The 27488-nt window shown below is 41.0% G+C and overlaps 9 protein-coding genes across 17 annotated transcripts; 4 read left to right on the top strand and 5 right to left on the bottom strand.

Annotated features, from left to right (window-relative positions):
• Positions 1-55: 55 nt before the first annotated feature.
• On the bottom strand, positions 56-4364 carry LOC129581491 (uncharacterized). Its single transcript, XM_055472611.1, is given in 4 exon segments — positions 56-1201; positions 3559-3834; positions 3837-4057; positions 4166-4364. Coding segments are annotated over 3 exon segments (1185 nt in total). The 5' UTR covers positions 4009-4057; positions 4166-4364; the 3' UTR covers positions 56-464.
• A 355-nt stretch (positions 4365-4719) lies between these two features.
• On the top strand, positions 4720-7889 carry LOC129581489 (26S proteasome non-ATPase regulatory subunit 12-like). Of its 3 annotated transcripts, none has more exons than XM_055472606.1 (8): positions 4720-4915; positions 5436-5742; positions 5959-6171; positions 6261-6410; positions 6545-6679; positions 6922-7034; positions 7140-7422; positions 7501-7889. In XM_055472606.1, exons 2-8 carry the CDS (start codon positions 5455-5457, stop codon positions 7711-7713), a joined length of 1395 nt encoding a protein of 464 aa, XP_055328581.1. In that variant the 5' UTR covers positions 4720-4915; positions 5436-5454; the 3' UTR covers positions 7714-7889. The 3 variants fall into 3 exon arrangements, with proteins under 3 accessions (XP_055328581.1, XP_055328580.1, XP_055328579.1); XM_055472605.1 differs by having other exon boundaries at positions 5433-5742; XM_055472604.1 differs by having other exon boundaries at positions 4722-4915; positions 5425-5742.
• Positions 7890-8312: 423 nt separating this feature from the next.
• On the bottom strand, positions 8313-9460 carry LOC129581492 (60S ribosomal protein L7-like). Of its 2 annotated transcripts, none has more exons than XM_055472612.1 (3): positions 9331-9460; positions 8647-9261; positions 8313-8582 (listed from the first exon to the last, which is right to left on the bottom strand). In XM_055472612.1, exons 2-3 carry the CDS (start codon positions 9236-9238, stop codon positions 8374-8376), a joined length of 801 nt encoding a protein of 266 aa, XP_055328587.1. In that variant the 5' UTR covers positions 9239-9261; positions 9331-9460; the 3' UTR covers positions 8313-8373. The 2 variants fall into 2 exon arrangements, with proteins under 2 accessions (XP_055328587.1, XP_055328588.1); XM_055472613.1 differs by having other exon boundaries at positions 8647-9244; positions 9331-9459.
• A 377-nt stretch (positions 9461-9837) lies between these two features.
• Positions 9838-13405, top strand: LOC129581486 (26S proteasome non-ATPase regulatory subunit 1-like). The gene is made up of 4 exons (XM_055472602.1): positions 9838-10558; positions 10704-11295; positions 11362-11726; positions 11898-13405. Exons 1-4 carry the CDS (start codon positions 10090-10092, stop codon positions 13265-13267), a joined length of 2796 nt encoding a protein of 931 aa, XP_055328577.1. The 5' UTR covers positions 9838-10089; the 3' UTR covers positions 13268-13405.
• LOC129580900 (sodium-independent sulfate anion transporter-like) lies at positions 13346-16079 on the bottom strand. The gene is made up of 7 exons (XM_055471655.1): positions 15450-16079; positions 15086-15330; positions 14762-14966; positions 14369-14540; positions 14120-14256; positions 13593-13997; positions 13346-13524 (listed from the first exon to the last, which is right to left on the bottom strand). Exons 1-7 carry the CDS (start codon positions 15781-15783, stop codon positions 13346-13348), a joined length of 1677 nt encoding a protein of 558 aa, XP_055327630.1. The 5' UTR covers positions 15784-16079.
• A 1043-nt stretch (positions 16080-17122) lies between these two features.
• Positions 17123-19223, bottom strand: LOC129581455 (MICOS complex subunit MIC27-like). The gene is made up of 7 exons (XM_055472552.1): positions 19203-19223; positions 18883-18995; positions 18617-18751; positions 18392-18446; positions 18186-18281; positions 17965-18090; positions 17123-17550 (listed from the first exon to the last, which is right to left on the bottom strand). Exons 2-7 carry the CDS (start codon positions 18985-18987, stop codon positions 17522-17524), a joined length of 546 nt encoding a protein of 181 aa, XP_055328527.1. The 5' UTR covers positions 18988-18995; positions 19203-19223; the 3' UTR covers positions 17123-17521.
• Positions 19224-19243: 20 nt separating this feature from the next.
• On the top strand, positions 19244-23258 carry LOC129581452 (aspartate dehydrogenase domain-containing protein-like). Of its 5 annotated transcripts, none has more exons than XM_055472546.1 (10): positions 19244-19283; positions 20541-20595; positions 20823-20961; positions 21170-21254; positions 21535-21684; positions 21845-21956; positions 22177-22297; positions 22638-22792; positions 22862-22890; positions 22965-23258. In XM_055472546.1, the coding sequence occupies exons 2-10, from the start codon at positions 20553-20555 to the stop codon at positions 23073-23075; spliced, it is 945 nt and encodes a 314-aa protein (XP_055328521.1). In that variant the 5' UTR covers positions 19244-19283; positions 20541-20552; the 3' UTR covers positions 23076-23258. The 5 variants fall into 5 exon arrangements, with proteins under 5 accessions (XP_055328521.1, XP_055328517.1, XP_055328522.1 ...); XM_055472542.1 differs by lacking the exon at positions 19244-19283 and adding an exon at positions 19426-19589; XM_055472545.1 differs by lacking the exon at positions 19244-19283 and adding an exon at positions 20185-20368.
• A 379-nt stretch (positions 23259-23637) lies between these two features.
• On the bottom strand, positions 23638-24513 carry LOC129581457 (uncharacterized). The gene is made up of 3 exons (XM_055472554.1): positions 24196-24513; positions 23990-24091; positions 23638-23814 (listed from the first exon to the last, which is right to left on the bottom strand). Exons 1-3 carry the CDS (start codon positions 24365-24367, stop codon positions 23735-23737), a joined length of 354 nt encoding a protein of 117 aa, XP_055328529.1. The 5' UTR covers positions 24368-24513; the 3' UTR covers positions 23638-23734.
• Positions 24514-24723: 210 nt separating this feature from the next.
• On the top strand, positions 24724-27173 carry LOC129581454 (succinate dehydrogenase assembly factor 2, mitochondrial-like). 2 transcript variants are annotated; one of them, XM_055472551.1, is made up of 5 exons: positions 24724-25034; positions 25549-25678; positions 25836-26126; positions 26251-26360; positions 26771-27173. In XM_055472551.1, exons 2-5 carry the CDS (start codon positions 25662-25664, stop codon positions 26908-26910), a joined length of 558 nt encoding a protein of 185 aa, XP_055328526.1. In that variant the 5' UTR covers positions 24724-25034; positions 25549-25661; the 3' UTR covers positions 26911-27173. The 2 variants fall into 2 exon arrangements, with proteins under 2 accessions (XP_055328526.1, XP_055328525.1); XM_055472550.1 differs by lacking the exon at positions 24724-25034 and having other exon boundaries at positions 25231-25678.
• Positions 27174-27488: the final 315 nt, after the last annotated feature.

Here is a 27488-nt window from a genome sequence, read left to right as displayed (position 1 = left end):
CTTATATATACTTCACCAATGTTGCTACTTTGAATTACAACAGGATACTCTCAATGCAGCGGTGAATCCAAGATTGCTGACTTTTGGCCAAGTTGATTTTCCTATGGTCAATCGTAAGCTCGTTAACGTTACCATGGTTCACACTCATTTATAACGCAACCTGACCCCACAGCACACTGGAAATACCTTTGCTCGGAGTATCTCATGTTATTTGTTGCTTGAATTTCAGCCCTAGTCTTGTGCAAGCGCCTGATTTCACCCAAATAATCGAAATAAATTTTATTGCTAATTTACTCGCATAAGGCAGCAATCTGGTTTTAACCACTGCTTAGCATCCTGGCAGCAAACCACGACACTAAATGCTCGATGCGCATTGCTTGTGATTAGCTAACCATGCGTCCCCTTTCTCCAAAAAATTTATATTTACAGGCATACTAGTAACCCTCAAACGGTAACGATAAATATCATTTTTCTGGGCCAACAGAAGCATCATTCTGGGTGGCATTTTTCGACATTTTCGGATTATCCCCGTCACGGCAATCAGGACAAAACCATTTCCCTCTCGGTTTTGCTTTCAAGCCAACGCAAACAAAATGAAACCATTCAATCGTGCAGCTGTCATTATCGCAGCCCACCATATGCCCGTATGAAACATTCCTGCAGACGCAGTAACGCGGCTCGTCCGAATCATTGCGTCCATTCCGTGACGCTTCGCGTTCGCCGTTATTCTGGCGCGCTTTTCCTGCCTCCGATGGAGCTTGATAGGACGGGTCTGACGATTCCTTCGAATCCTCACTGACACTTTCGTCGGATTCGTCTTTGATTTGCTTCTTGGGCACCCGAGTGGATGCACGAGCTGCTCGTCGCTTTTTAGCAGCAGCAGCGGCGGCTTTATTGGGCTTCTTTTCCTTCTCTTTCTCTCGCAGATCTCGGGTTTTAATTTGTATGTCGGCTTTTTTCTCCAGTTTTCGGTTCACGGTAAGTGTCTGTTTGGAGCGGCGCTCTTGCCGAACTTTGTCAGGACTAACGGAACGTTGACTTTCCTGACTTTGTTGAGAATCTTGTCGACGCGGAATCTCCAGCAAAGTGGAGGATTTGGTTTTGCGAATAATGGAGGTTCCATTTGGGCGTTTGGGCAGCAAGGAAGGACGAAGCATTTCGCCTCCAGCCGGTTTTGTTAAAGGAGGTTTCGCAATACCGTCTACAATAACAAATAAATCCTAATGAAAAAAGAGCGCAGTCTGCATCTTGCACAGTTTATGAACAACTACAGTACGTGTTGAACTGGGGTGATTCTTGAGCTAAAAATAACAAGTGGAAATGGAAACAATTAAGTAATAACTGAAGCTAAAAATTAATAAGTGGCACCTCATCGAGCAATTAAACTACCGAATGGTTTTTTGCTCAACTGGAATATTAAGATTAATCAAGGGTTCTAAAAACGAACGATTAAAAAGCCGATTCAATTAAACTTAACCAAATTAAAAAAATTATCTCGGAAAAAGCGGTATAGTACCCTAAAGTACGAGTGTGCGACTGTACGAGACAGTCCTGCAAAATAAAAAACTCCTTACAACTAAATGAGGTAAAACCGCAATATACGGATATGGCCAGATTTGCATAAAATGGACTGATTATTTATGTTTCTTACTCAGAATTTTTTTCTGAGTCGAATGGACCGGGACAACAATGGTTCCGAAGTCACATGACTGAGTTGCAAGCTAATTTGCATACAGGTGCCTTGATATATCTTTTTCAAGAACTGCCTAATAAAAGTAGACATATTGTAGCTTGTTTTGTTCAGAAAAAATTTCGGAGTAGAATGATAATATGATATATAACCCATGCGGATACGATATCACGTGACCAAGTTATGATTTTTTACATTTTTTCCTTATTTTTGACAATCTGTTATTGTGGTGCTTTTGACAGACATGACGTCACTACATACTAGAACTTCATTCGATTCTATTTTTTTATTACAAAGGTAAAGGTCATAACCTTTATGAGAAAATGTCACCTAAAGGTCACCACAAATGTGGCCTTTAATGGTAAAAATCCAGTATAGGGACACCATCTTGATGACGTCATAATAACCTGTTTGCACTCCTTCACAATTTTTTTGAGTCGAATGAGCTGGGACCAAAAGCAAAAAATTGTCGCGTGATTGAGTTAGGAATTTGCATGCAGATTACTAGAGAAATATAAGGATACCATCAGGATAACGTCATAATGACCTGTGTTGCACTTATTCGACTCAAGAATTTTTTTCTGAGTGGAACGAGTCGAGGCCAGAAGCAAAAAAACTTTAACGTGAGCGAGTTCCAAATTTTATGTAAATTAACAAGGAAAATAGTTCGAAACTGAGAAGTCACTTTTTTGGTCTCGTTTAAAAGAATAACATTATGGTGGGGTGTTACTTCTATGGTTTCGTTTAAAGAAAAGAGTAACATTGTTGTCAGTTGTTACTAGTTCTGCCTCGTTTAAAGAAAGGAATAACGTTGTTGTGGAGTGTTACTTCTTTGGTCCCTCTTAAAGAAACGAATAACTTTGTTGTAAGGTATTACTAGTTCTATCTCGTTCAAAGAAAGGAGTAACAGTGTTGTGGGGTGTTACTTCTCTGGTCCCGTTTAAAGAAAGGAATAACATTTTTGTTGGGTGTTACTTCTTTGGTCCCGCTCAAAGAAAGGAATAGCACTGTTGTGGGGTGTTACTTTTCTGGTCCCGTTTAAAAAAAGGAAAGGTATCTGTCTCGCTATAAAGAAAGCGGCAAACTCACTATGAAGATGAAAATGAACAAACTGAAAAGTTCAAAAACAAAGTTACCTGTCTCAGTTTAAAGAATTAAGTAAACTCACTGTGAAAGATAACGCAAAATAGCCTGAAAGGCTCAAATTAAAAGGCATCTGTCTCGCTATAAAGAAAGAAGCAACTTTACTGTAAATATTATACAGACAAACTGAAAAGCGCGAACCGAAAGCCATCTGTCTCGCTTCAAAGAAAGAAGGAACCTAACTAAATATAACTGAATACTTTCGAACTATTATTTTCTACAAGAATCATACTGTGATCAAAACTCACTGCTTTCACTTTGCAGGAAACACCTCGCTCAGAATGTATTGAGTATAACCTTTCCGTGACCTTTGTTCAGCGGCAAGAATCGAATGACGTATTTAGTGACGTCACAACAAACGCAGTTAAAAGAAACGAAATTAAACAAACTGGCCCAACTAGGACAGAAGTTTAAAAAAATTCCTAACATTGTCACGTGACTTCAGATCCGCGTGGGACAATTATCACTCGACTCAGAATTTTTTTCTGAACAAAACAAACTATAAAACGTCCGCTTTGAAAAGCATTTCGGAAATTAACCTTGGGAAACCACCTATATGCAAATTAGCCTAAAACTCGGTCACGTGACTTCGAAACCATCGTTGGCCCGGTCCATTCGACTCAGAAAAAAATTCTGAGTAAGAAACATAAACAATTTTGCCATTTTAATTGTTTTTGACCATATCCGTATCTTGCGGTATTGCCCTAAAGGTAAGGATTACTCACTTGTTGCAGGCACTTTGCGAGATTTCACGCGAGCATCTAGCGGTTGACTCGTGCGATTATCACCTCGTTTAGTCTTTCCTCGGAAAAAACTCTCCGCTCTTCGCCAGTAATCTTCGGTTTCAGTCAAGCTACGATTCGCCTGTTCATCCACTTGATTCCATGTGTGATTCGTGCGGATTTGTTCATCGCACATTTGATCCAGTATCTGATTCAGTTCGCTTACGAAACCAGCCTTTTCTTCGTCCATTAACGTACCGCTGGACAATTTCCTCAAATCTCGTCGACTTCCTTCTGAAGTTTACCCAGATCAGCATCCAACTGGAACGATCTGCTGAGGCCTTTCCCCACAGTGTGAGCGATTCCCCGCTGTAAGGCTAGAAATGAGCTGACGAACTTCTCTGCTACGGCATCGCGATTGCTCGTGATTCCAAAGTCGTACTCCATTGTCATACAATGTCACCTCGCAGTACCAGTTTTGAGTTGCAATTCTTTTTGGTCACTGAATAATTATAACCTATTTACGTACTTGCAAATATCGCGACATATCATATTAGCCAACAATGAGAATGATAACTGTCGTTTCGTAATCAAGATTTTGAGAACTTACCGTCAGAAAGTTCACTGCAATCAGTGCAATGGATACTGGATAGCATTCATGTCAGTATCACTGACATCCTGATAAATTCCTTAAGTTCCCTGGAAAATTGGAAAAGGATAAAATTAAATCTGGTGAACATCGAAAAGTTTTGTACTCGTATTGCAAATTAAATCTGAACAATTTTAAAATTTAACTGCGTTTGTGGAAACGTACTACTGTAGCCTTACAAGTACTGTAATAAAAAGTTAAAAACTAAAAAGAACCTGGACGCACAGTGGAGCACGGTAGAGGATAAACCTGGGTGACACCAGCAATCATGAGAGCGCGCTCAACTATGGAAAGATTGGAAAGCTTTTATGCAGTCAAATTCAGATTAACATTAACTAATTTTGCGTTTATGTATTATTCTTTTGTTAAGAATTCATTGGTGAGAGTGTTTATTAATGCCCAAAATTTAAAATTTTAGACTCAAAACGGGTCCAGTTAAAGACAATTTCTGTTCGGGAGCTGTCCTCTTCATGTACCCTGCGCTACTGAACCTTGTTGTGTTTCACGCATTGCACTGTGACACAACAAAAATTTGTGCTCGAGTTTTTTTTTATACGTACTAAAAAATTTGGATTTAGAATTTAGATCGACCAGTTTTTGTTTGTGATTATTTTTTGTCATTAAGCATACAGTTGGTTCTGACGGGCTGTCGATGTAGATCGTTTTGCGCGATACAATTTGGAGTAATATTGAAGAAGTATTCGATTTCAGGTAAGGGACCTACTACTCTAGTGGAAATAGTGTGTCTGCGGCGACTCTGCGCTACAGGTTGTGTGCCTCTACCGAAGTTCTCAAGATTTCAGATATCATGGTCCCAGGTTTTCAAACATAATAATTGTGGATAAAATAAGTTTTCGTGATCAGTTTTAAAGGATGCGTATTACTGAAAGAATTTTAACTGTTTTTTTTTTAAAACGGTGAAACCCCCGCCAACAACCAGAGTGGTTTCTTTAGGTAGTTCCCGATAAAAGATAATTAAAATTTTGGCTTTCACAGTTTCGACTGCGTTTACGGAGTTCTGACTTATGAGTGTGACAAGTTTCAAAGTAATCAGACTGTGTGCTGCTGTGGTCGAGGATATGATATATTTTTTTCCAGCTGTTTTGTTCACACTGCGCCGGTGTATTTTCTAATCGTTATTACTGTAAATACGTTGATAAAGAACTCGATTGATTACTTGGACGCTGGTTTTGAATGCGCTTTTGTGTACTTAATTTTAGTCTGATAGTAGTCGTACCACCAGCGGAAAAATGGCGATCAGTTCAGCTGAAGGCCGGATTATCAAAATGGAGGTGGATTACTCGGATGCCGTCGCCAAGCAGATCCCGAAGTCTGCGGAGATGGCACGCGCTGGTCAGCTGAACGAAGCCGTCGACGAACTGTTAGCTCTGGAAAAGCTCACTCGTCAAGGCGGTGATGCCATCTCCTCGGGCCACGTCCTCGTGGCTATCGTTAAAATCTGTGCGGACGTGAAGAATTTCGACAAAATGTCCGAAATGATGGTGCTGCTGAGTAAACGGCGCTCGCAGTTCAAACAGGTACTTTGGTTTGCGCATCATGCGTTTTGAGTAGTTTGTAGTTGTAACTTATCACCGATCAATTCCCATTCGAAAGCATTCAAAGCAGTAATAAATGGCGACAGAAAATTAAGTTTACGAATTAGCAAACGAGTCTCCAGGAGGGAAATTCAGTTTAATTTTCAAGAAGCTGCTTGATTATCTTCTGCAATGCTGACAATGGACTTAAACGCTTAGGCCGTTACCAGCATGGTTCAAGAAGTGTGTCGTACGGTGGAGACGGTTCCTGATAGAGCTATGCAGTTGAAGATAATTGAAGCAATCCGATCTGTTACTGAAGGAAAAATCTATGTGGAAGTCGAGCGTGCCCGTATCACGTACAAGTTGTCCCAGATGTTGGAGGCCGAAGGAAAAGTGAAAGAAGCAGCAGAAGTGCTTCAAGAGCTCCAGGTAACTAGCATTAAATTTCGCTATTTCTGGGCGTTTGCTTTTGGGAATTTAAACGACTGCAATTTACTTGATCTCTCAATAAATGATAGATTGAAACTTATGGATCAATGGACCGTCGAGAGAAAATAGAGCTACTGCTGGAACAGATGCGCCTTTGCTTGAACAACAAGGATTACATCCGAACTCAGATAATCAGCCGAAAAATCAGTGTCAGATTCTTTGAAGATGCAGCTCAACAGGTAAAGGCTATTACAGTATTGTGGTTAATCTATGCCATATTTTGCGTTCAGTGCATGTGCTTGTTATAGTTTGCATATTTGCTGAATTTTTACGTAAGATATACTTACGGTTTATATTTACTTGTGGTTTTCAGGATTTGAAACTCAAGTATTATAAACTGATGATTTTGCTTGACGAGCATGACGAAAAGTTCCTAAACGTCTCGCGACATTATAACGCCATATATAAAACAAAGCAGATCTTCGAAAATTTGCCGGATGCTCTTCAGGTGAGATATAGATAATTTATGTACGAATTAGTATCAACAATTTTTGTCGAATGCTACCGTAAGTAATACGTGGATTTTAGAGAGCAGGTGTACTTGTTTCCCTTGGAACGTCCAGGTTAAAAAATAATGCAGAGCGTTTTGGGTATTGTCCCATCTCTTGTTAATTGCAATCATTTAAATTTTGATTTCGAAACCAGTGTTAATTTGTGAAAAGTGTACGTTAAATGAAATTCTCTTTTCAGGCACTTCAGTGCATGATCTCGTACCTTGTACTGGCGCCTTTCGATAATGAACAGTCTGACCTGCTGCACAGAGTTAAGGAAGACAAAAATTTGGACCACATGTTGCCTTATAAGTAAGCTAGGAATTGCGTGTAGCTACAAAGTAGATGCTGTGGTGGCTTCATTGGCTTGTGAATCTGTTAATAAATAATAACCTTATATGTGCCCTTGGTTATTAGGAAGCTGGTGAAGAGTTTCTTGACTAATGAAATCATCCAGTGGAGCAAATTTGTCGCTGAGTTGGAAAAGGATCTGCGACAGGGTTCGAAAGAATTGCCCGCTGTGTATGTTTTCAAACCGGAGGTGGATGGCGGGCCGGCTCGCTGGGAACATCTGCGACAGCGCGTTATTGAACACAATATCCGCATCATGGCCATGTACTATTCGCGTGTGTCCCTTACGCGTTTGGCACAGCTCCTCAGCTTGACCCCCCTGGAATCTGAGGAATATATTGGCAAATTGGTACGAAGCGCTCGTTATAAAATCAGTAGCCTACTGTCGATGGAATGGTAACATTATGGCTTTTGACCTTTTTGTTAGGTCACCAAGAAAACAATTTTTGCTCGCATCGATCGGCCTGATGGTGTCATAGTTTTCCGTCCTCAGAAAAACGTCAACGCCGTCTTAGATGATTGGGCTGGGAATGTGGCGAAACTAATGCAAATGATTAATCAGACAACGCATTTAATTAACAAAGAGGAAATGGTGCATGGTATGGAGCACGTCGTGGCCGCCGGTGCTGACAAAGATTAGCTGGTTTAAATTGTGTATTGTGCAGTTGTTTTCGAGTTTTTGCTTTGATGTAGATCGGTTATTAGGCACATGTACCAGCGTACATTTTTTCCTTAACCTTGGTTGGTAAACTGCTTCAGCTGGATTTGGTATCTGTTTTCTTACTTTTCATAAACTATGCTGATACAAAATAAACACACTAACTTACTGTATGCCAGCTAAACATTTGTAATTACATATTAACTATTTTCGTTCATTCATACTCGTGCTACAGGCCAGAAATTAAGTTTGAAACATCTATACTAACTTTGATTTGCATTTAAGACTTCAGCAGCTGAGGCTTTGCAATATGCTGCGTTTCTAAAATGTTCAAGACAAAGGTTTTTATAGTACTGGTTTTAATTGCAAAGTTCTGTATTTGTGTTGAACTTGCTAAATTTCATATACTAACTATGCTGACAGACTGATGAAATGGCGTTAAAATCATTATAGTTCGTAACTTACTATTCAAAAGCAAAATTTATTTGTTGGATAAGCCTGAAATAATTATAATTTATCATGTTACAACTTACGGAATCAAGAAAATATCGAATCTTACTGTTTAAATTACTGTTCGCAGATTATATTTTGGATTTTATTGAAGTTGCACAGAACAGCGATCGAAATGAAAACTAGGGACAATTAAATCATTTTTCTAAGCAAAACATTGATCTTCTCTTCCCGATTACCGAAATCACCGCCAGTGACGAAGTGGTTGGTCTTCTTTCTCCATCCTCCGGTGGGATTATTCAGCTTGAAGGGCCAAAGGAAGTTGGTCGCCTGCTTGAAATGCGGGCCCACGGTGTAAATCTCGTGGATGATGTCCTCCACGCAAATGATGTTAAACTTGCCTGCAAGAATACAAACGAATACTTAATGCCGCAAGGAATGCGCAAGCACAACAACGCAAATTACCCAAAGCCTTTTCAATGAGGGAGTTGTCGTTCAGTGGAATCCGACGTCCCTGCACTTTGCCATAACCACGCTTGTAAACGAGGTCCCGAATGGTCTTCAAATTGGGATACCCCCAGGCAATGTAGGGATCAGCCAGACGTAGCATGTTCAGCGTAGCCTTGTTCAGTTTGACGAAGACACCGTTGTTGATCTGACGCACACGGAACAGCTTCATCACCTGTCGCGGCTTCGGACTGACGCCGTTCACACCGCGAATACGGACCACAAAGGCCAAGCGGGGCTCATCCGGGACGTAAAAGTTCTTGGCCTTCTTAGCCTGGCGCTTCAGTCTGACTTCATCGCGCTCCTTGGCCCGGTACTCTTTGACATACTGTTCGGCGCGCTTGAAAATCAGTCCCCGGGTCACTTTGGCCTTCTGGCGTCTCTTGATCGCCTTGTTCGCCGCTCGCTGCTTCGCTTCAGCCCCGCGCTTGCGATTCTTCAGCAAAGTCTCCGGGACCGATGGGAGTTTCTTGGGATCCTTGGCAGAAGACTTGCCAGCGGACTTCTCTTTTGGTGCGTCCTTCACTTGGGTCTTCGTTGGGGCTGACATTTTATCCTGGTGGGGAGATAACGCTATTTCACAGATGGAAAGCCACAGGATTAGCTTTTTCTTTATAAGAAAATAAATCTATCCACACTTACCTAGGGAACTGCTGTGACAATCGCTAGAATCTACGTTGAAGTTTGAGGAGCTCCAGCACACCGATTAAGGACGCTGATATGCGCACTCTGCACTGCAGATTGCAGCGCTGCTGCCAAACGGGCTACAGGCTATATGGCTACCGCCTGTCGATGCGGTGTGCGATGTGTTATGGGCGTGAACATAATGGTTTCGTCACCGGATACTTTTTTAAAAAAGAATTCCGGTACATTTATTACCTGATTACCGTACGTACTTCTACAAATTTTTTCAATTTTCTAAGGCTTTTTTAGACTTAAAAATCAGACGTAAGGACGTCAAAAATAATGTCGTTTTTTCTTGAATATTATTCATATTAAACTGCACTCCCTTCGGCCTTCGCCAACTTTGTAAAAATTGACCAGCGTAAACACGCGGATAACCGATAGGGCTGGCAGCACAGTGCCATCTGCTTCTATGAACTGAACCGATTCTGCTGACGCATCGTAGAACAAGAACAGCTTCGAGTTGCTGTTTCTTTCCATTCTGTCAGAACTTGCGATGTGAACAACTGTTGTTTTGCATTTTTCTACCAGAAATTTGTAAATTCGATATATTAGCGAGACTCCGTTGTGTATACTCTGATTATCCTGCTTAATTGGAAAGCTTACCTTCTAACTGGGACTACTTACGTCTCGTCGAAGGAGATTGAATAGACCACAGAGCCGAGCTTACACTAATTTTCGGAAGTGTGGCCATAATCCGCCATATCCATTCGGAAAATGCCTTTAACTACAGCAACAGGCATCCTGGCTATGTTGGATGAGAAAGATCCTAAACTGAAACGTTACGCCCTGGCGTCAATGAACCGCTTAATGGAAGAGTACTGGCCAGAATTCGCTGAGTCGGAATTTATCCGCAAAGTGGAGGTCTTCCAAGAGTCCAAGGAAAATCCTAACGAAGAACGCCAGCTGGCCGCTCTCGTGGCTTCGAAGATCTATTATCATCTAAATTCTTTGGAGCAAGCTCTGCAGAGTGCTCTGGGCGCTGAGGCCATCCTGGACCTGACAGAGCGCAGCGAATTCATTCGAACCATCCTGGCTCGATGTATCGACATCTACATCAAACAACGCCAGGAAAGCGTGGAACATCGCCAAGGTGATGGCCCGGAAGCTGATCCCCGACTGGAGAAGCTTGTTAACCGGTTGATCCAACAATGTTTTGACCATCGCCAATACAAGCAAGCCATGGGTAAATATGGAATAATTTCCTAGCAGATGTGAGAAATAATAAATAGAAATTGGAAAATATGTGTTACCATCAACTGTACGCTTGAATTGCGAATAGCGGATTGGATTCATAGACCTGACTCATGATTTTACTTCTCATTTTTTAGGCCTTGGAATCGAAGCTCGGCGTCTGGATGTATTCGAGAAAGCGGTGACGGAATCAGGCGACCAGCGCGGCATGTTGGGCTATGGGATGCGCATTGCCATGTCACTCGTACAGCATCGTCAGTTCCGCTCGGATCTGTTCAGCAAACTCGTCAGTTTGTACGTCAACGTCCATCCGCCTGACTACATAAATATGGTGCAGTGTCTCATCTTCATGGAGCGCCCTAATGAAGTGGCGGAGATTTTGGCGCGTCTGCTGGAAAAGGACGATCAGCGGTTGATGGCGTATCAACTTGGATTCGATTTGTACGAAAACGGAACACAACAACTCCTTCACTCCATTCGCCTGGCATTGAAAGATAAGGGCACTGGAGTGGTCGGACCAGTAAAGGATGCTATGGAGAAGTTGGATACAATTCTCAGTGGTCAGACTACAATCCAGCTGCACCTGCAGTTTCTGATCCGGAATAACCATACTGATTTGGTTATCTTAAAACATACGAAGGACGCCGTTCGGAATTCGGTTAATCATAATGCAGCCATCGTCGCAAACGGGTTCATGAATTGTGGAACCACTTCGGATGTATTTTTAAGGTACAAAAGTTTTTTTTTATCAGTCTCAGCTGTTTTCGCTTTGTATAATTATTGTCTGGTTCTCAGGGATAATCTGGAATGGTTAGGGCGTGCGACGAATTGGGCCAAGTTTTCGGCTACCGCCAGCTTAGGTGTAATTCATCGGGGACATGAAAAGGATCCATTGAAACTGATGTCGACATACCTTCCCAAAGATGCTGGAGCTGGTTCCTATGCTGAAGGTGGTGGTCTCTATGCCCTCGGATTGATCCATGCTAACCACGGGACGGAGCAGATCGTTGATTATCTTTCTGAGCAGCTGAAAGCGGCGAGCAATGAAATGGTTCGGCATGGTGGTTGCCTCGGGTTGGGATTAGCGGCCATGTCTACCGCACGTGATGATATTTATGAACTCCTGAAGCAGAATTTATTTCAGGACGACGCGATCACAGGTTAGGTCGCCAGACTTATTTTTTTGATAAGTCAAAAGAATGTATTTGTAAAGTCTTTTTTATGTTACGGCATAATCAAATTTTAGCTGGTTGGTCTATGCTGTGTCAGATGTATTTAACCAATTATTTGGTTCAGACTGGAGAAAGAGATTCAACCATTTGATTTTATAGGGGAAGCGGCATCCGTAGCCATGGGTTTGGTCATGTTGGGCTCGCATAACGCTAAGGCGGTTGAGGACATGGTTACCTATGCGCATGAGACCCAGCATGAGAAGATTTTGCGAGGTTTGGCTGTGGCATTGGCCCTGGTGATGTTCGGTCGTCTGGAGGAGGCTGATCCGCTTATTACACAGTTAATGGACGACAAGGATCCTATTATGCGCCGCTGTGCCATGTATACGATTGCTATGGCGTATTGCGGCACTGGGAATAACGAAGCTATTCGGAAACTGCTGCACGTTGCCGTCAGCGACACCGATAATGATGTGAGACGCTCTGCTGTATTGGGCATTGGCTTCTTGCTGTTCCGTCACCCGGAACAGTGCCCCGGTGCTGTAGATTTGCTGGCCGAGAGCTACAATCCGCATGTGCGTTATGGTGCTGCACTGGCTCTTGGGATTGCTTGTGCAGGAACAGGAAGTCGTGAGGCTATCAGCATTCTGGAGCCGATGTTGAATGACACAGTGAATTACGTGCGCCAGGGCGTTTACATTGCATCGGCGATGATTCTCATGCAACACAATGAAGAAACCTGTCCCAAATCCAAAGAATTCCGGGAAAAATATCGCAAAGCCATTGATGATAAGCATGAAGATGTTATGGCACGATTTGGAGCCATAGTGGCGCAAGGCATTATTGATGCAGGTGGACGGAATGTGACGATATCGGCTCAGACCCGAACCGGACACACGTCGTTACCGACCGTGGTTGGTTTGTTCGTTTTTACCCAGTTTTGGTATTGGTTTCCCTTTACCCATTTCTTGTCAATGGCCTTCACTCCTACTTGTTTAATTGCATTGAATAAGGATCTTAAGATGCCAAAAATTAATCTGAAATCTGCTGCGGAGCCGAAGAAATTCGCTTATCCTCCACCCGCGGAAGAAAAGAAAAGTCACACCGTGGAAAAGGTGCAGACAGCGGTATTGAGCATCACTGCGAAACAGCGCCGCAAGGACGAACTGAAAAAGATGAGCGATAGTGGGAAGAGTGACGATAAAATGGATGTTGATGAGGATAAAAAGGAAGAGGGAAAAGCCGATGGAAAAGATGAAGTTACTAAAATGGAGGAGGCTCCCAAAGATCATTTAATACTGCAGAATCCAGCGCGCGTGATGAATGCCCAACTTCGTGTGATGAGCGTGGCTGATGAGACGCGCTATCGTCCATTGAAGCCGATTAGTACCGGCGGCATTATTATGCTGGCCGACACCAGTTTGGAACCGGAAGAGATTGTGGAGAGCCTGGCACCATCAGGCCCAAAATACGAGGGTGAAGAACAGGAGCCGACACCTCCGGAACCCTTCGAATATGTTGAGGAGTAATTTCTTGTCGTTTCATCTGAAGTTTTTTTTAAATATGATGTTGGTTTTGTAACTGAAAATATTTGTTTCATGTTTATTCTATCCACATCTGGCATAAGTTGAGCGAGTTCGAATAATAAATTGATGCATCAGAATAGCAGGTTTGATGAAATCCAGCATATTTAAGCAGGCACATATAATGACCGCTGCTAATGCGGCTTTGGGAATGTACTGTAAAGCACTGCTCAGGGTCACAATAGCGATAATAACAAACGATCCTAAAACAAATGAAAATGTATATTAAATGGTGCTTATGTACGTACAGATGCTTGTTTAATGTACTTACCTGTAACTATTCCTCCCATTGGAGTACGCACACCGGATTCGGCATTCAGAGCAGAACGGGTAAATGCTCCCGTCACAGCGTACGACCCAAAAAAGGATGATACCATATTGGCCGTTCCCAGCGCCAGAAATTCCTGTGTTATGGAGATATTGTAATGATATTTGTGAGCAAACGTTTTGGCTACAGCCAATGATTCCACCATTGCCAGGAGCGGCACCAGTACTAAACCCGGTCCGAAGGTTCGCAGGATTTCGCTCAGTGCCAATCCACCAACGGCAAAGTTCGGCATTTTGGGAGCGGATAGTTTAGCAGTCACGTTTCCGGTTGCAGACAATGCTCGAATCCCCGATGACATTACCAAGTAGTTGAGAAGTGTCGCACTCATTACCACAATCGCATACCGAGCTATACATGCAATAATTATGGTAACAATTTTAGCCCACATTGTGAAAACATATTATCCTTCCGTTGTGATGTATGCTGTATGGAAAATTCATTGTTAAACATTTGTATGGCTGCGTACTTACAGACTCCGCAAAGGTGAATTACGTCAGCAAGGCTTCTGTACCATTTTGGTATGGATCCTTCTCGAAGCGGAAGTCGCATTCCTTTCATTAACAATAAAGTTGTGATGCTTATACATCCTAGTAGAACATCCCAGCCGCTATATAAAGCACGGTTTCTGTTAACTTACACGCGCACGAAAATTTATTAATTACCCAGCATGGAAATAATACTATATAGCAGTTTGCTGTACCAGTCGATGGCTTTCGCACTTTGTTTTGCTCATGTGCTTTATGTATCCGCCAATTGTTTCGATGACAGTATCAGATGCTTCTCCAAATTTTAGGCCCATCATGTTTTTTACCTGGCTCAGGATAATAACAATCACTGCTGCTTGTGTAAAGCCGCTCACGACAGGAACAGAGATGAAGTTGATAATAAATCCTACTCAAAACACCCAGCAGTTGATATATGTACGATATTATAATACGTACTCTTGCAATACAGGTAATAATTATTTATATATGTCGAGTTAAACCAGCCAGATCTCATTTTCGTACACCTGATTAATGGAGATAAAAACATATACAAAAAGTTTAATAATTTATGTATTTGTAGATATAGTATGCGCATTTACAGAAAGTACAACATTTTCTGTGTTATACCTAAACGCAAGAGTGCCACTGCCAACTGAAAACATCCAACAAAAAAACACAACAGCACTGCCCATTCGCCGGGTGTCCCAACGATGCGACTAATGAACGTTCCGGTAAGAAGGGATAAGATCGCAGTTGGACCGACCGTCACATCCTTTGATGTCCCCAACAACGTGTAAACGAAACAGCCGAGATAAGCGGAATTTAATCCGTACTGAAAACTGGCCCATTAACATACTGAATATTCAAAATCATAATTATTGCTAAACTGTAATATCTGTGACCTTGCGCGCATGAAAGCCTAACAGCAATAGCATGCTGTAAACTGCTCACCTCCAAATCGATATCCGCAATGACTGCGTATGCCAAACACTGCGGAACAACGGTCAACCCCACGGTCAATCCAGCAATAAGGTCACCCACAAAATCCTCCCTGCTATATTTCGGTAGCCATTGAAGAATTGGCAGTTTTCGTTTGAATGTACCAATAGTGCAGCAGTTCTTCGTTTCGTTGGTGAAATCTTTCGGAGTCATGGGACCACCGAATCTGTACTGTTCCTCTTCCAACGAATTACGATCTGCAGAATAAGTTGCGCATGTGCCGGACCGCTGGCTGACACAGTTTTACGTAAATGGCATGTGGTACACCGCATATTAGAGGAGTATGAAAAACACGTTGATATTAATTCTAAGCTACCTGTGCTGTTTCCACCTAAACTGGTTTGTGTTTGAGACTGGAAAAGGGGTCGATGAGCGGATGGGTGACGGCGGACAATATGGGCCAAGCTAGACGGCAGCATTCCAGCGGAGGGTTTTTTTATCGGCTGAATGGTTGTGGAAGATTCGCGATGGACTTCCGACGCTGTTGAATGTGTTCTTGGTAGCAAGACTTCATCGGGCGCAGCGAGGAAACGAGGTGGTAATTTGGCAATTTCAGCCTGTATTTGCTCGATCCCCAGTTCCTGCTCAGCGTAATCGATGGTGTTGATCGCATCCACGTTGTCTTCTGGACCTAATGAGCTTGTAGCCATTTAGATTGCTGCTGAGGTAGGAAACTTGACGGAAAAATGATTATTGTCGATGCGCCCAGATTGTGAGTTTCAGAATTATGGACACGAGAAACATGACCTTTCGATTACGAAATCTCATCATAGCGTGCGGTTTCTTAGCGGACATTTTGCTGCATTCATTTCAAAAACAGCAAAACACCAGTTAACGAAATTTGGAAAAACCTAAATCATTTCGTTAATAACTGGAAGATTAGTTCTTAGCTACACCATGAGATTTGATCTTAGCCTACATGCTAAATTTGAATGCTTACTGTACGCTGTTTACAACAATTTGTTCGGCAGGCAGAATATGCGGAAGTGTGCTATATATGTCAGCTATGATATACCACTAGAATACTATATGAACACTGACATACATCGACGTGAATATTTCGTGTAATTTACATTTACTTAATAAAAGTTAATATCAGCACTGGAGAGCCACGCATCAAACTTTAATACACGACTAATTTCTGTTAATTAGTTTTGGGTGTTTTGGTGGCTTTTGGTCAGTTTTTCACTCGCTGATTTTGATATGAAAATGTTATTTTATTTCAAACTTACTCGCGAAAACACATTTTGCTATGTATTTTCTGCATTTCTTCAGCCAGGTTTAAAATCCCATACTAGATGAGACCCTAGCCGGATTTGGGCTACCTGCACTTACTCGAATTAAATTAAATCAAATATCGAAATGAAATATTATTTTACGGATTCGGGATTAGTAATTACAGTAAGTATAAAATACTTACTTAATTGAAATTTCGTATTTTACTTACACTTTACAGTACTTACTTGCTGAAACTGTTCGTAAGCAGTTATTATACGTTCGTACAAGTACTTTTTTGAATCCGGTCGCAACAAATTAAAGACTGAAAATGGTTTTTTTTACATACGCGCAAGTACATATGTATACATAGATTATAATATATTTTAATACTGTATTCAGGTACTCATTATTCCACTAATTCCAGTATGGAAGTCACATGTCTAAAGAATTGTCGCAATGTTATTAAAATATCTTATAAGTGGTATTTTTCGCACGTACAGCAATCTAATCACTTAATTCGTAAATCCCACGCTGGATTGCCACCTTAGTGGAAGTTCACTACCTGCTCTGTTTCAAATTCAAGTTCCATAAAGCTTTCACTACACGGTACGCGAATATCCTTGACCGGTGGTGAACCGAAGGAAGCCCGGTGGTGAACTGTACAGTAATATGCGTAATGAAGTCTGGTAAATTTTTAAAACTTTTTGGGAGTTCACATTAATTAGGTACTTTGTAAAGAATCTAGTATAGTATATGTGCTGCAGACAATCTTCGCCACTAACACCCGGCAATCGTTAAGAAAGATTACAAGCAAATCACGAGATCTGAAGTTTAACATTATAATGCACCAAAGTTTCTTCTGCAAAGATAAATTATTATTAATCGTCATGCACCCGCTAGTGCTGTAATACATATTATGAGGACGCTTTAATAATGCAACATAAAGATACACAGTAGACAGTAAAACTCTATGGTAAAACCAACTGCAGCACTGACAAACGTCCGGCCAAAATCATATCATGCAGTCCCTAGGTACAATTCTTTAAATAAATAACTTGACGCTATAGCAGATGCCACAATGGGTCAGTAACATCAGAGAAGGTTGTGTTCGCTACTGCTGTATAACGTCGCCTTTCGTTTTGCAGCTAGCGCTTTTGATGTCCAAGTTTTTCAATTGACTGGCTTCGGCTTTTCAAATTCTGTGAAAAAAAAATGGTCAGCATTCAGTTTATAAGCATTTACCAAGCCGGCGCAAAGTAGAGCCGCCACCAGTCCAGCAAAATTTTCCAGCACAATGGTTTTTCCCGAAGAAAATAAGCACATCTCTAGAATTCCTCTTACAGCTCAGGTAAAACTTAAAAATATAATAAACCTGATGAGAAACCATCAGTTTTGCAGTTTTTTAACCATAACCATGATAAGGTGTACAGTCATATTCTGCCTGTACACTCATAACATCCTAATTCAGGTTAGTAGCGGCTTATGAATGGTATAAATAGCATTCCTATAGCGTGCACGATGAAGCGTAAGAAAATTACACCTAGTAATATGCAGTACAAACTAAAAGATACAAAAACACAAAGGTCTGATAGCATTAAAAATGCAACGCTCACTTTTTAGAACATCCTTCGTCTGGTAGTAAGCAGCGCTGGCCAATTCCCGACTAGCTTTGGGATAGCAGACTGCGGCAGCCGCGCCCAGTCCGATTCCGGTATACAGCAACTTGCGAAAAACTCCACCTATGGTTACAAGACAAAAACGATGCAACCAACCGACCTCCAGGAACAGTGATTTTCCATCCTTTACAAGGGCTATTATTGCTCTGGTCACTTACGCCTGTAAGCTGCCAGGAAACCAATAAGGCCTCCGGCCGAAATAGCCAGGGCACGAGGCAGAACCCTGGCGTCATCCCGTAACATATCTAAAGTACCTGTACAAAAAGCGAGAGCGGTATCATGCTATCAGCTGCGAAATAAAAATGTATGCATCTACCAGCATCTTATAATAAAAACGAGCACAGTTCTTCCACGACTTACTCACTTTGACTATGCGCTTTACCAGTTGCGTATATGTCGGACACCCGCTCTCTCACTTTCTGCAAATCATGGCAAGAATTATTTCCAGATAGTGCACCAGTAAGGCGAACCTTCAAATGCGTTGTAAAGTAATCATTTAACTGCTGTCTGCTCGTGCAATAGCGACGGTGGGCGAGGAAAACTGCAGAAACCATGCAAAACTGTTTCTGAAAAGCGTTTGCTGACATACCTCTGATCCCTCAGGAAGTACGGAAGCAACGGCTTGTCTGACTTGGCTTATCTGCTGCTCTAGGAAGGAAGGAGGAGTGGGCTCCACGAAATAGGCCTGCTGGCTAACAGGCGCTTGTTCCTCATAAACGGGGAGCTGCAACCATTGTGAATCAACACCAACAAGTTACATCGTTAAATTAAAATACCATCAGTCATCGCAGTCACAAAACTCCCGTCTAGTGGACTGCTGCGGTTCCTGTATATGAACATCGACAGGCCACTCACGTCGGTAACTTTCAGCATCACACTGACGCGGTCGTCTTTGCGGCCAGCCACAGGCGATGAAAGCAGAGAAGCTCCGAGAAGAATACCAGTATTCCGCACTGCCATTCGTCGTGCTACGAGCATTCTCAGTGTTTTCATAAACTCCTTTGCGACAATTTCAAGCCAGCCAATGAAAGATCTATCAAGGTAATAATTATTACTTCTTATAGCTCAGTAAATGACTCTTATATAACATTGAAACCAATAACAATATTCACCACCATAAAACTAGAAAACCAAAAAAAGCAGAACTTCCAAACGAAAAAATCTTCTCCTTCTACCTTCTGAATCTCTTCCACTCCAGTGACTCCAGTTTTGGATTTCAATGCCGTCACGTCGCCGTGTAAAGGAAGCTTTTCAAGGTAACCGCAGCCCAAGGGAAAAAAGTTGTAACACCCCAGGGTGGCTTGCTGGTGACTTCACGATTTAAGAATTTTGAGTACTCGTATCACGTATGAATATACAGTACTGTACTTTACCGCGGTATTTGTGCAAAACGTGCGCGCAGATGTTTTGGTGCAGATGTTTGCATTTTGATTTTGTTTCATTTTCATTTCAATTGCATTTAAAGTTCCAATTAACCGAAATCTGATAAGCCTTGCCAGTCGGTTGAAACTTGGGCTCTTTATGTAGTACGGACCTATACGGTAGTCTTCTTTCGACTTTCGGTAATAATTACTTACCTTGATGACACGCTTCGCTAATCGTTTTCCAAGCTATCTTTTTGTAGGCTACTAGTACTGCGTTTTGAATTAAACAACAGGACTAACCATAAGCTGTTAATAATTTTATAAGCAGGCAGATTCATGTTTTTTCCTAGATTGACGAGAAAGCATTTTAATAACATTAGGAGAAAGCATTTTATGCAATCTTTCTGTCGTTACAATTTTTGTTACTGATTTTCTTGTTGATACCGAAGCAGTGCCGCGCTCTACAGGTTTAGATAATTCAAGGGTTCTTTACAGCTAGACTGGTAAAAGTTTTTAATTAAAATATAAGTAGTTATGGTTTATGGTCAAAACGTTGACTGGAAATCAGAAAAAGTGAAGTTTGATAAAGTATATTGTGCCTCTGTTTAAGAATTATATAGTATATATGCAGCTGTATAGGATTGAAGAGCAAGGGAATCACAAGTGATAATTATTATTGCTAACCATAGATCCTGATTCTTGATACGGAGTGATTTCGTCAACTTATATCTGCAAACGCTAAGCACTGAACCTATAATATATGCACTGCGGTGGTACTTACTACTCTAGTGCTTTTATCGAGATGCCCTTTGATCACTGAGAGATGCCCTTTACGAGTGCCTGTAACAATTAACAGTGTGTTTTGGAATAAAATACCTATGTTTTTATATATGAAGTACAGGATTACAGTACACATACCTTCTGCACTTTCGTCTGCCGGTAGTTTGTGCGGTCACTTTTTATGTGGATGAATACTGGTTGGTCGTTGCTTGTAAAACAACGACATATTATAATATTTATGCGCGCGTCGAAGAATACGAGTATAAGGTGCTCTGATCAGGAAAATGTTACTGGTCTAGTTCTATAGCTGTTATTTCTTTTGTTTATACATTAGTTTAGATTAAATTAGTTTGCTGTTCTTACGTTTAGGCTACTGGCAAAATGGTAAAGCGTCGCATTGGACTTGTGGGTTATGGTCATGTTGGTAAGTGAAATACCTGACCACTATAAATTGAAAGGTTTAATTTAGTGGTTTTAACATAAGAGTACTGTATTTTTGTACGTGAATGGAGAATACACTGTACTACCTAATCCCTACTATTTTACGCAACATAAACATTGTTCAATATTAGAATATATTTGGTTTACATAAAGTCTTTCTGCTGGCATAACGGTTCAGTTTCTGATTAATATTTATTACTGTTACTGCAGGTCAACATTTACACAATTTTATTTTACGACAATCAAACTTGGAATTGGTATTCATCTGGAACCGGACGCGTGATGTGCTAGTGAATGCTGAAATTCCCGAAACTCTAATCTTAGATGACCTCGACAACGTGGGAAGCCGGTAAATACAGTATTTTCCAAGAACATGCATTCGCTCTAATCTATGATGTGGGGACTACATATACTTCGCACTCTTCTTCGCACTCTACATACTTTACGAAAAATTTAAAACTTACTAGTTAGAATCCTTACGTTAACACTTAACAGTACTTCTGAATTTTTTACCATCGAAAACGCTTACCAGAAACTGTTGCATGAATGTTTTGCAGAAAATGTGATCTTATCGTCGAAGTAGCTCATCCGGATATTACAAAAAAATATGGTGCCGAATTCCTTAAGCACGCGGACTATATGGTATCGTGCCAATAATTACGTTGAATTAAACGAATTATAAATTTGAGTTATTTTTAGGCTTCCAAACTAAGACTTATTAAAATATTTTTATTTGTATAAGCTGTGCCTAACGCTATAATACTTCTATATAACCTGCAGAAGTATTGTAATGTGTACCGGAAACGTCAAAAATAAAAAATCCAAAATGTACTGCAAATCTGCATCAGCAGAAATTTGTGGACTGATTGGTTATCCTTACCTTCTCGGTTAACTTCTAAATTCACTTGCAATTAATTCCTAGATTGGATCACCCACTGCTTTGGCCGATGAAGATCTTGAGTATAGTCTACGGGAATTGGCCAACGAAGGGAAGCATGGGTTGTACGTACCGGTTGGGGCGTTGTGGGGTGCAGAGGACATTCGCAGGATGGCCAATGCAGGAATTTTGCAGGTTTCAAATAATATATGTCTTCTAAACTGAAATATCTGTATTTCTGCATAAAGCAGTTTTATGTGGCTAGTGGTGGTTTGCTTAATTACATCTCTAGAAGCATATTAAACAGTTGTATTAAAGTATAAATGGTCTTCTAAATATGCGATCTACATTACAGGCATTGACAATCACAATGACCAAACACCCGTCGGCATTTAGACTTTCTGGAAAGCTTAACGAATTGAATGAGGAAGCAGCAAGTACATCCCGCCCGGTGACCCTGTACGAAGGTACAAAGAATACGTAGTTATTCGTTACAATGTGTGTGGAATCGGTTGGCTGAAGGAAGGGCGTATGATTATTGATTATGGGCAACCGAATTTGTTGTTTTTTTGCTATACAAATACATAATTATTTAGAAGTTTGTCATAATAATTTTGTCCATGCACAGTGATGATGCACTTGGTGATATTTCGGTAGTATGTACACAATGAGGATTTCCGGTTCCAGGAGGAATACGGGCTCTATGTCGGCTAGCACCAAATAATGTCAACACCATGGCTGCAGCTGCTCTGGCAGCCCACAATCTGGGATTCGACAAAGTTCAGGGAAAGTTGGTCTCGGATCCCAAGTAGGTCATGCGGCATACATTTCCGGTCACCAGTTCAATTAAATGCAGATCATGACGCTCACTCCCTTGGTGCAGGTTAATGGCCAAATGGCGTTGGTGGTTAGACCTTTAGAACAGCTAAGAATACTCACACAAAATTATCTAGTTTAGAGGAGTTGCTAATTTTTTACTCATCATTATTCGATGGCTGACCACGGACCACGATAAACTGAACTCATGGTTAGCTAAGCAATCAGTAACCTGCCTCTGATTAGTTTTACGTACGTTGTTAGTGGTTTAATATTGGCTATCGTATTGTAAACTATTGGTGTTTCATCTAAATTATTATGACCTTCAATAGGGAACTTGGGTGGCATATAATAACAATAGAGGTACTTGGAAGCCCACAGCCTAATGGAACTCAGCTAAGTATTAGGACAGAACGAAGAAATCCCGCGGACGTGGGGGCGGTCACCGGATCGGCTACCTACGCTTCCTTTGCTAACAGCCTTCTTGGTAAGCTATATTCGGTAACTCCAGTGTGCAATTTCTGCCATAAATAATTATAATTATACCTTGATTTAGCGGCATATGGCAGAGGAGCCGGATTTCATGTATGTTGAATCTGTGGAGTGTGGACCTTCGAAACATTGAAAAATTAAATCGAACCCCCAATTTTTTGCTTAAGCTCCATTTCCGGATCCGAACAAAACCGGCGAACGGCTTGACGGGCCTGAGCCTTGCACGCGTCATAGGATGCTTGTACGGCTGTACCACAGAACGGTCCAAAATAATTTGAACAGTTGCTAACTTGGTGGTGTTATAAAATACTTACAACATTATTATCAAATAATATCATATTACTGTATCATATTATTTTGTTTCACATGTCTTTTCCTCAGTTTCCTGCATAGTGCATCCCAGTCCCCCGGATGACGCCATTTCTAACATATAATTTATTATAACAAAGACAGATGTCTGAGTTGCGCCTGTTTTCAATGTTTTCATGATAGTAAACGGCAGCAGTACAAATGTACATGTACAGCTATCCATAATTACCACTTCCCTCAAAAGCAACAAATACTATAAGGTGCTTGATTAAGTGAGCTTGGTTAAGTGATTGGATTGCCTGGAGTCTTGGAGACCGCAAAACTTTTTGTCCTAACTGTTAAGCAGTAAAATTTCTAAACGTGAATAATTTAGGATCATATCGAATGCGTAGTTAATAATAATAAACATTAAACCGTTACAGTTAGCGGAAACGCAAAAGTAAGAACGAGTACCGGAATGAAGGCCGAAGGGTATGGTAAAAGTGAATCTAAGTCTGGACCATTATTATTCAAGATTTCGCGCTTAGGATCTCATCTCCGAAGTTTATTTAACCACCAGCAAAAGAACAGAGGACTCGATGGATTAACAAAAGATGTTCGGAATCGCATATGAAATAATAAGGTATTATTAATCGAATAGTCCAAATCCCATGTCGTCATCCTCTTCTTCTTCTTTGTCTTTTCCCTTCTTCTCCTCCTTTTTGGCTTCTACAAACGTAGCTCGATTAATGATGCACCTTATTAGCGAATATCTTATCATGAAATCTACTATGAATGAAGTATTTTAAAAATTTTCTGATTTTCAACTGTGAAATCGAAAACATCTGCAAACTGCTCAGGATTACAAAAAGCCTTAATTGCTCTTTGCACGTATTCGCTGTACCTTCTTTAGCGGCAGGCTTGTCGTCTTTCACGACGGTGGGTGTAGCACCAGCCGCTGGGGCTGCTGGTCCTGCGGCAGGAAGAGCTGCTAGTTTCTTGGAACCTGCAACACCAAAGTAAAGTACAGCACAAGTCCTCCACGACAAACTACGGTCCTTAAAAAATTTCTGATCCTTCAGTAGTGCCCAACATTTATGAATTTCTTACCTTGTGCAATAACTTCTTCCACATTCTTTCCTTTAAGCTTTTCCAGTACAAGTTTTATTCTCTGCTTATCCGCATCAATTCCGACACTGCTTAAGACCTTCTCGATATCTTCTGCGGTAGGGTTGGTCTTGCCGCCCAGAGTGCATAAAAGATACGCTGCAAGGTACCGCATCGTGGGAGATAACGTCTATCACGAAAGATCTAAATAAAAAAATCTGGGAACCTTTTGAGAACTCAAAAAACTTCAGAGAGCCTAGAAAGTGTTCAGTGGTCCGATCATCGATTTGCGGTTCTCTGAGGATGCCGATTGAGCAAAATTTTCAGAGTTGTGCACCACGTGAAACTGCACATACAGATTGCACTGTGACGTCGTGCATAGTGCGCACAAAATGTGCGTTGTGCATGTGGCGCAGTAGACAGTTGACACTAGACACAGTGCGCGGAGTCACGCCGGAGTGCCGCGGACACAGTGTGCCCCAAACCCAAAGTACGTACTGTGCTTGCCGTCCTCAAAGACGATCCAATGAATTTTGATTTTTGAACAAAAATTTTGAAACGCCAGATATACATAGATAATGACGTTTAAAATTTAACCTGCACAACAAATTGTTGTTCACAATTTAACATTTTTGCCATTTACCAAGCGTACTGTAATCATTTTGACAGGAATGGTGCCCTTTCAGCCAACTCCTATTGGGGCAGGCTGTAACACAACTCCGAGTGGGGCAGGCTCTAACATTCGCATCATCCACTGTAAATCGCTCCCGAGTGGAGACTCTCCACTGGAGAGTCATCCGTTGAAAAGTGTAAGCTGTAACTTGTGGCGTCTACGACTCAACGTAAGTACAGTAGTCTGAGCGTCACTAGTCTCTACTCTAGACTCTCAGTGTACTGGTACTAGCGGTGGTTGCGAACCACATTATTGCACGAGCGCCAGTACCACTGCATGCAAAATGGTATTGGGATTGTGGAATTGGAAAAGCGTGACGTACGCTATTCGTGGCGTCAGACAAATTTTATGCTCTTGACGAAGACATATTGCAGCACCTCGCGCTTCGCGCTCGGTGCAAATTATTTTTTTAAAATAAAAATACTTAATATCGTTAATTTATTTATTATTATTCTTATCTTTAATTTTTTTCGTTTTTCGCTTGTTTGGGTATTATTACTTACTTTTGTAGTTCGCATCGAGCGCCCAGCGAGATTGCCTTCGTCAAGAAGACTCAAGAGCACAATTTTTGTGAAAATATTCGTTTCTCTTACTGTCTTACAGTCTGACTGATGAGTTTCTTTTCCGTTGATAATGCTGTTTTAACTCGTAAATTATAAATACTACTTTATTGTTCTTTTAAGTTGGGGAGTTGGGATGCGTACCTGACACGGGGTTTAGCCTTTCTCAACATCACCGCGTAGCCAACTCTTGTGAGAAATTCCAGAGTTACAGTTACCTTTGGAGGGGGACCGAAATGATGTCTAATCTGTTGTAAGTTTGCAGTTTAGCGAACAGTTCTCATTTCTGATTAGGTGTTCTTTATGTTACCGGTTACGTTATTTGACAAGCTGGAAGGTACAAATCAGTCAATAAAATTAGTGCATAGATCATCTATGATAGATGATATGATCATAGTTATTCTTTCCAGGTATAAACAACTCTGTCGGATGTTGAGTCAAGGCGCCTTGTCGAAAAGAAGCATTTTTCTGACCGCTTTTGGGTTGCGCGACAATAATCCTGGCTACGATCTTACTGCTGCCGAAGTTACATCGGCAGCTTCTCATTCGGCTTTGGGAGAACAGATTAATCTTCTGCACTCCGATGAACCACCTATTCCGGTGTATAAGCCCCGCAGCGGTGAAAAAACTGAGCAAAAACGTGCAAGATTACTGTACCAAAGCAGAAAACGAGGAATGCTAGAAAACGGTCTCCTGATGAGGTAAAACCGTAAATTTAAATAAACTGCTGATGGCAAGTAGGAATTGTATCTTGTGTATAACTGTTAATGTTGTTCACGCACTGTTCTTCTTGCGACTTGCCGCTAATACGCATCATATTTTCAGTGCGTTTGCGGATCGCTACCTTTTCAATTTTGACGGAGAAGAACTTCAAGCCTATGATAAACTAATCAACGAGCCATCGAATGACTGGGAAATATATTACTGGGTTGCAGGTAAATACAGTAGGGTGTACGAACTGCAGTTGGCCTGAATCCGATTGAAAATTGTTTCCTATGCTTTTTTTGAAAGATTTTTACTTTACTGGTATTCAGTTATATTTTGCAGATATAGCTTATATCTGCAAAGTATAACAGATCTCAAAAATCCGACTCTATCATCTTGTTTAGAATTTTATGGCGAGTCCAATCGTATTCAGAAAAAATGTCGGATGAAAATTGATCACGAAAAAAATATCGTATTCAGAAAAAAGTGATCACGAAATCTGAGCGATACTCGCCTTTATACATAATGTGAATAACATTTTGTAAGGAATTCATATAGACATGATTTATATCACACACATAGAACCCTGTTTTATTTTTAGTATTTTGTCCTTTTTGTTGAGTTTTCTTTGATCTTGCAGGTGTTAGACCGGTTCCCCAAGAATTTCAGTCCAAAGTATTGGATAAGCTTATACAGTTTGCGCGTAACGAAAAAAAGGAGATGCGTATAAGGCAACCTGATCTTAAAGAAACTTTTTTTACGTCAGATGTCCATGATTGAATTTTTGGAAGCGTTGAAACAGTTGAATGTTTAATCTTTTTGCGATGCTGTGAATTATTACTGCAATATGTTCATAAGGTGGATCGTTGTGGGCTTGTGGTGAAATATACTACGAGTAGTGCTAATCTTCCAAAAATTGTAAAAACCCTAAAACGATATGCTTGTTCAGTTGCTCGCATCGATTGTGACGATTGTTTTTCTTTATGTATTTTGCCTTATCATTTAAAATTGATGTTATAATTTGGTAAAAATTGTGATGATTGTACAGTTGTACTTATGTACTCGAACTTACCGAATTTGTGCTTACATGCCGCTCGCCTTTGATACTCATAGTCTCGTACTGTTTACAATCGCATCTTAATTTGTATGGCTGAATATTGGACTCCTTTACGAAGCCATTGTCTGAAATTTGAAAATGTTAATATGCCGGTTTGGCTCTGGGTCATCCGATGGTCAGCGATGTTAAGTATTTGGCACAGTTTCCAATGACGATTACAGGCAGGGGGAGTGGATTCTACTGGATTGTTGCTTGAACTTGCTGATTCAGTTGCTTGCGTTCAGCCATTCAGATTTTACTG

The sequence above is a fragment of the Paramacrobiotus metropolitanus genome, unplaced genomic scaffold (genome assembly GCF_019649055.1).
Source record: "Paramacrobiotus metropolitanus isolate TYO unplaced genomic scaffold, Prichtersi_v1.0 Parri_scaffold0000005, whole genome shotgun sequence".
NCBI classification, from domain to species: domain Eukaryota; kingdom Metazoa; phylum Tardigrada; class Eutardigrada; order Parachela; family Macrobiotidae; genus Paramacrobiotus; species Paramacrobiotus metropolitanus.
The sequence above is the reverse complement of the archived record's forward strand: the minus strand, read 5'-3'. Positions and strand labels throughout refer to the sequence as shown.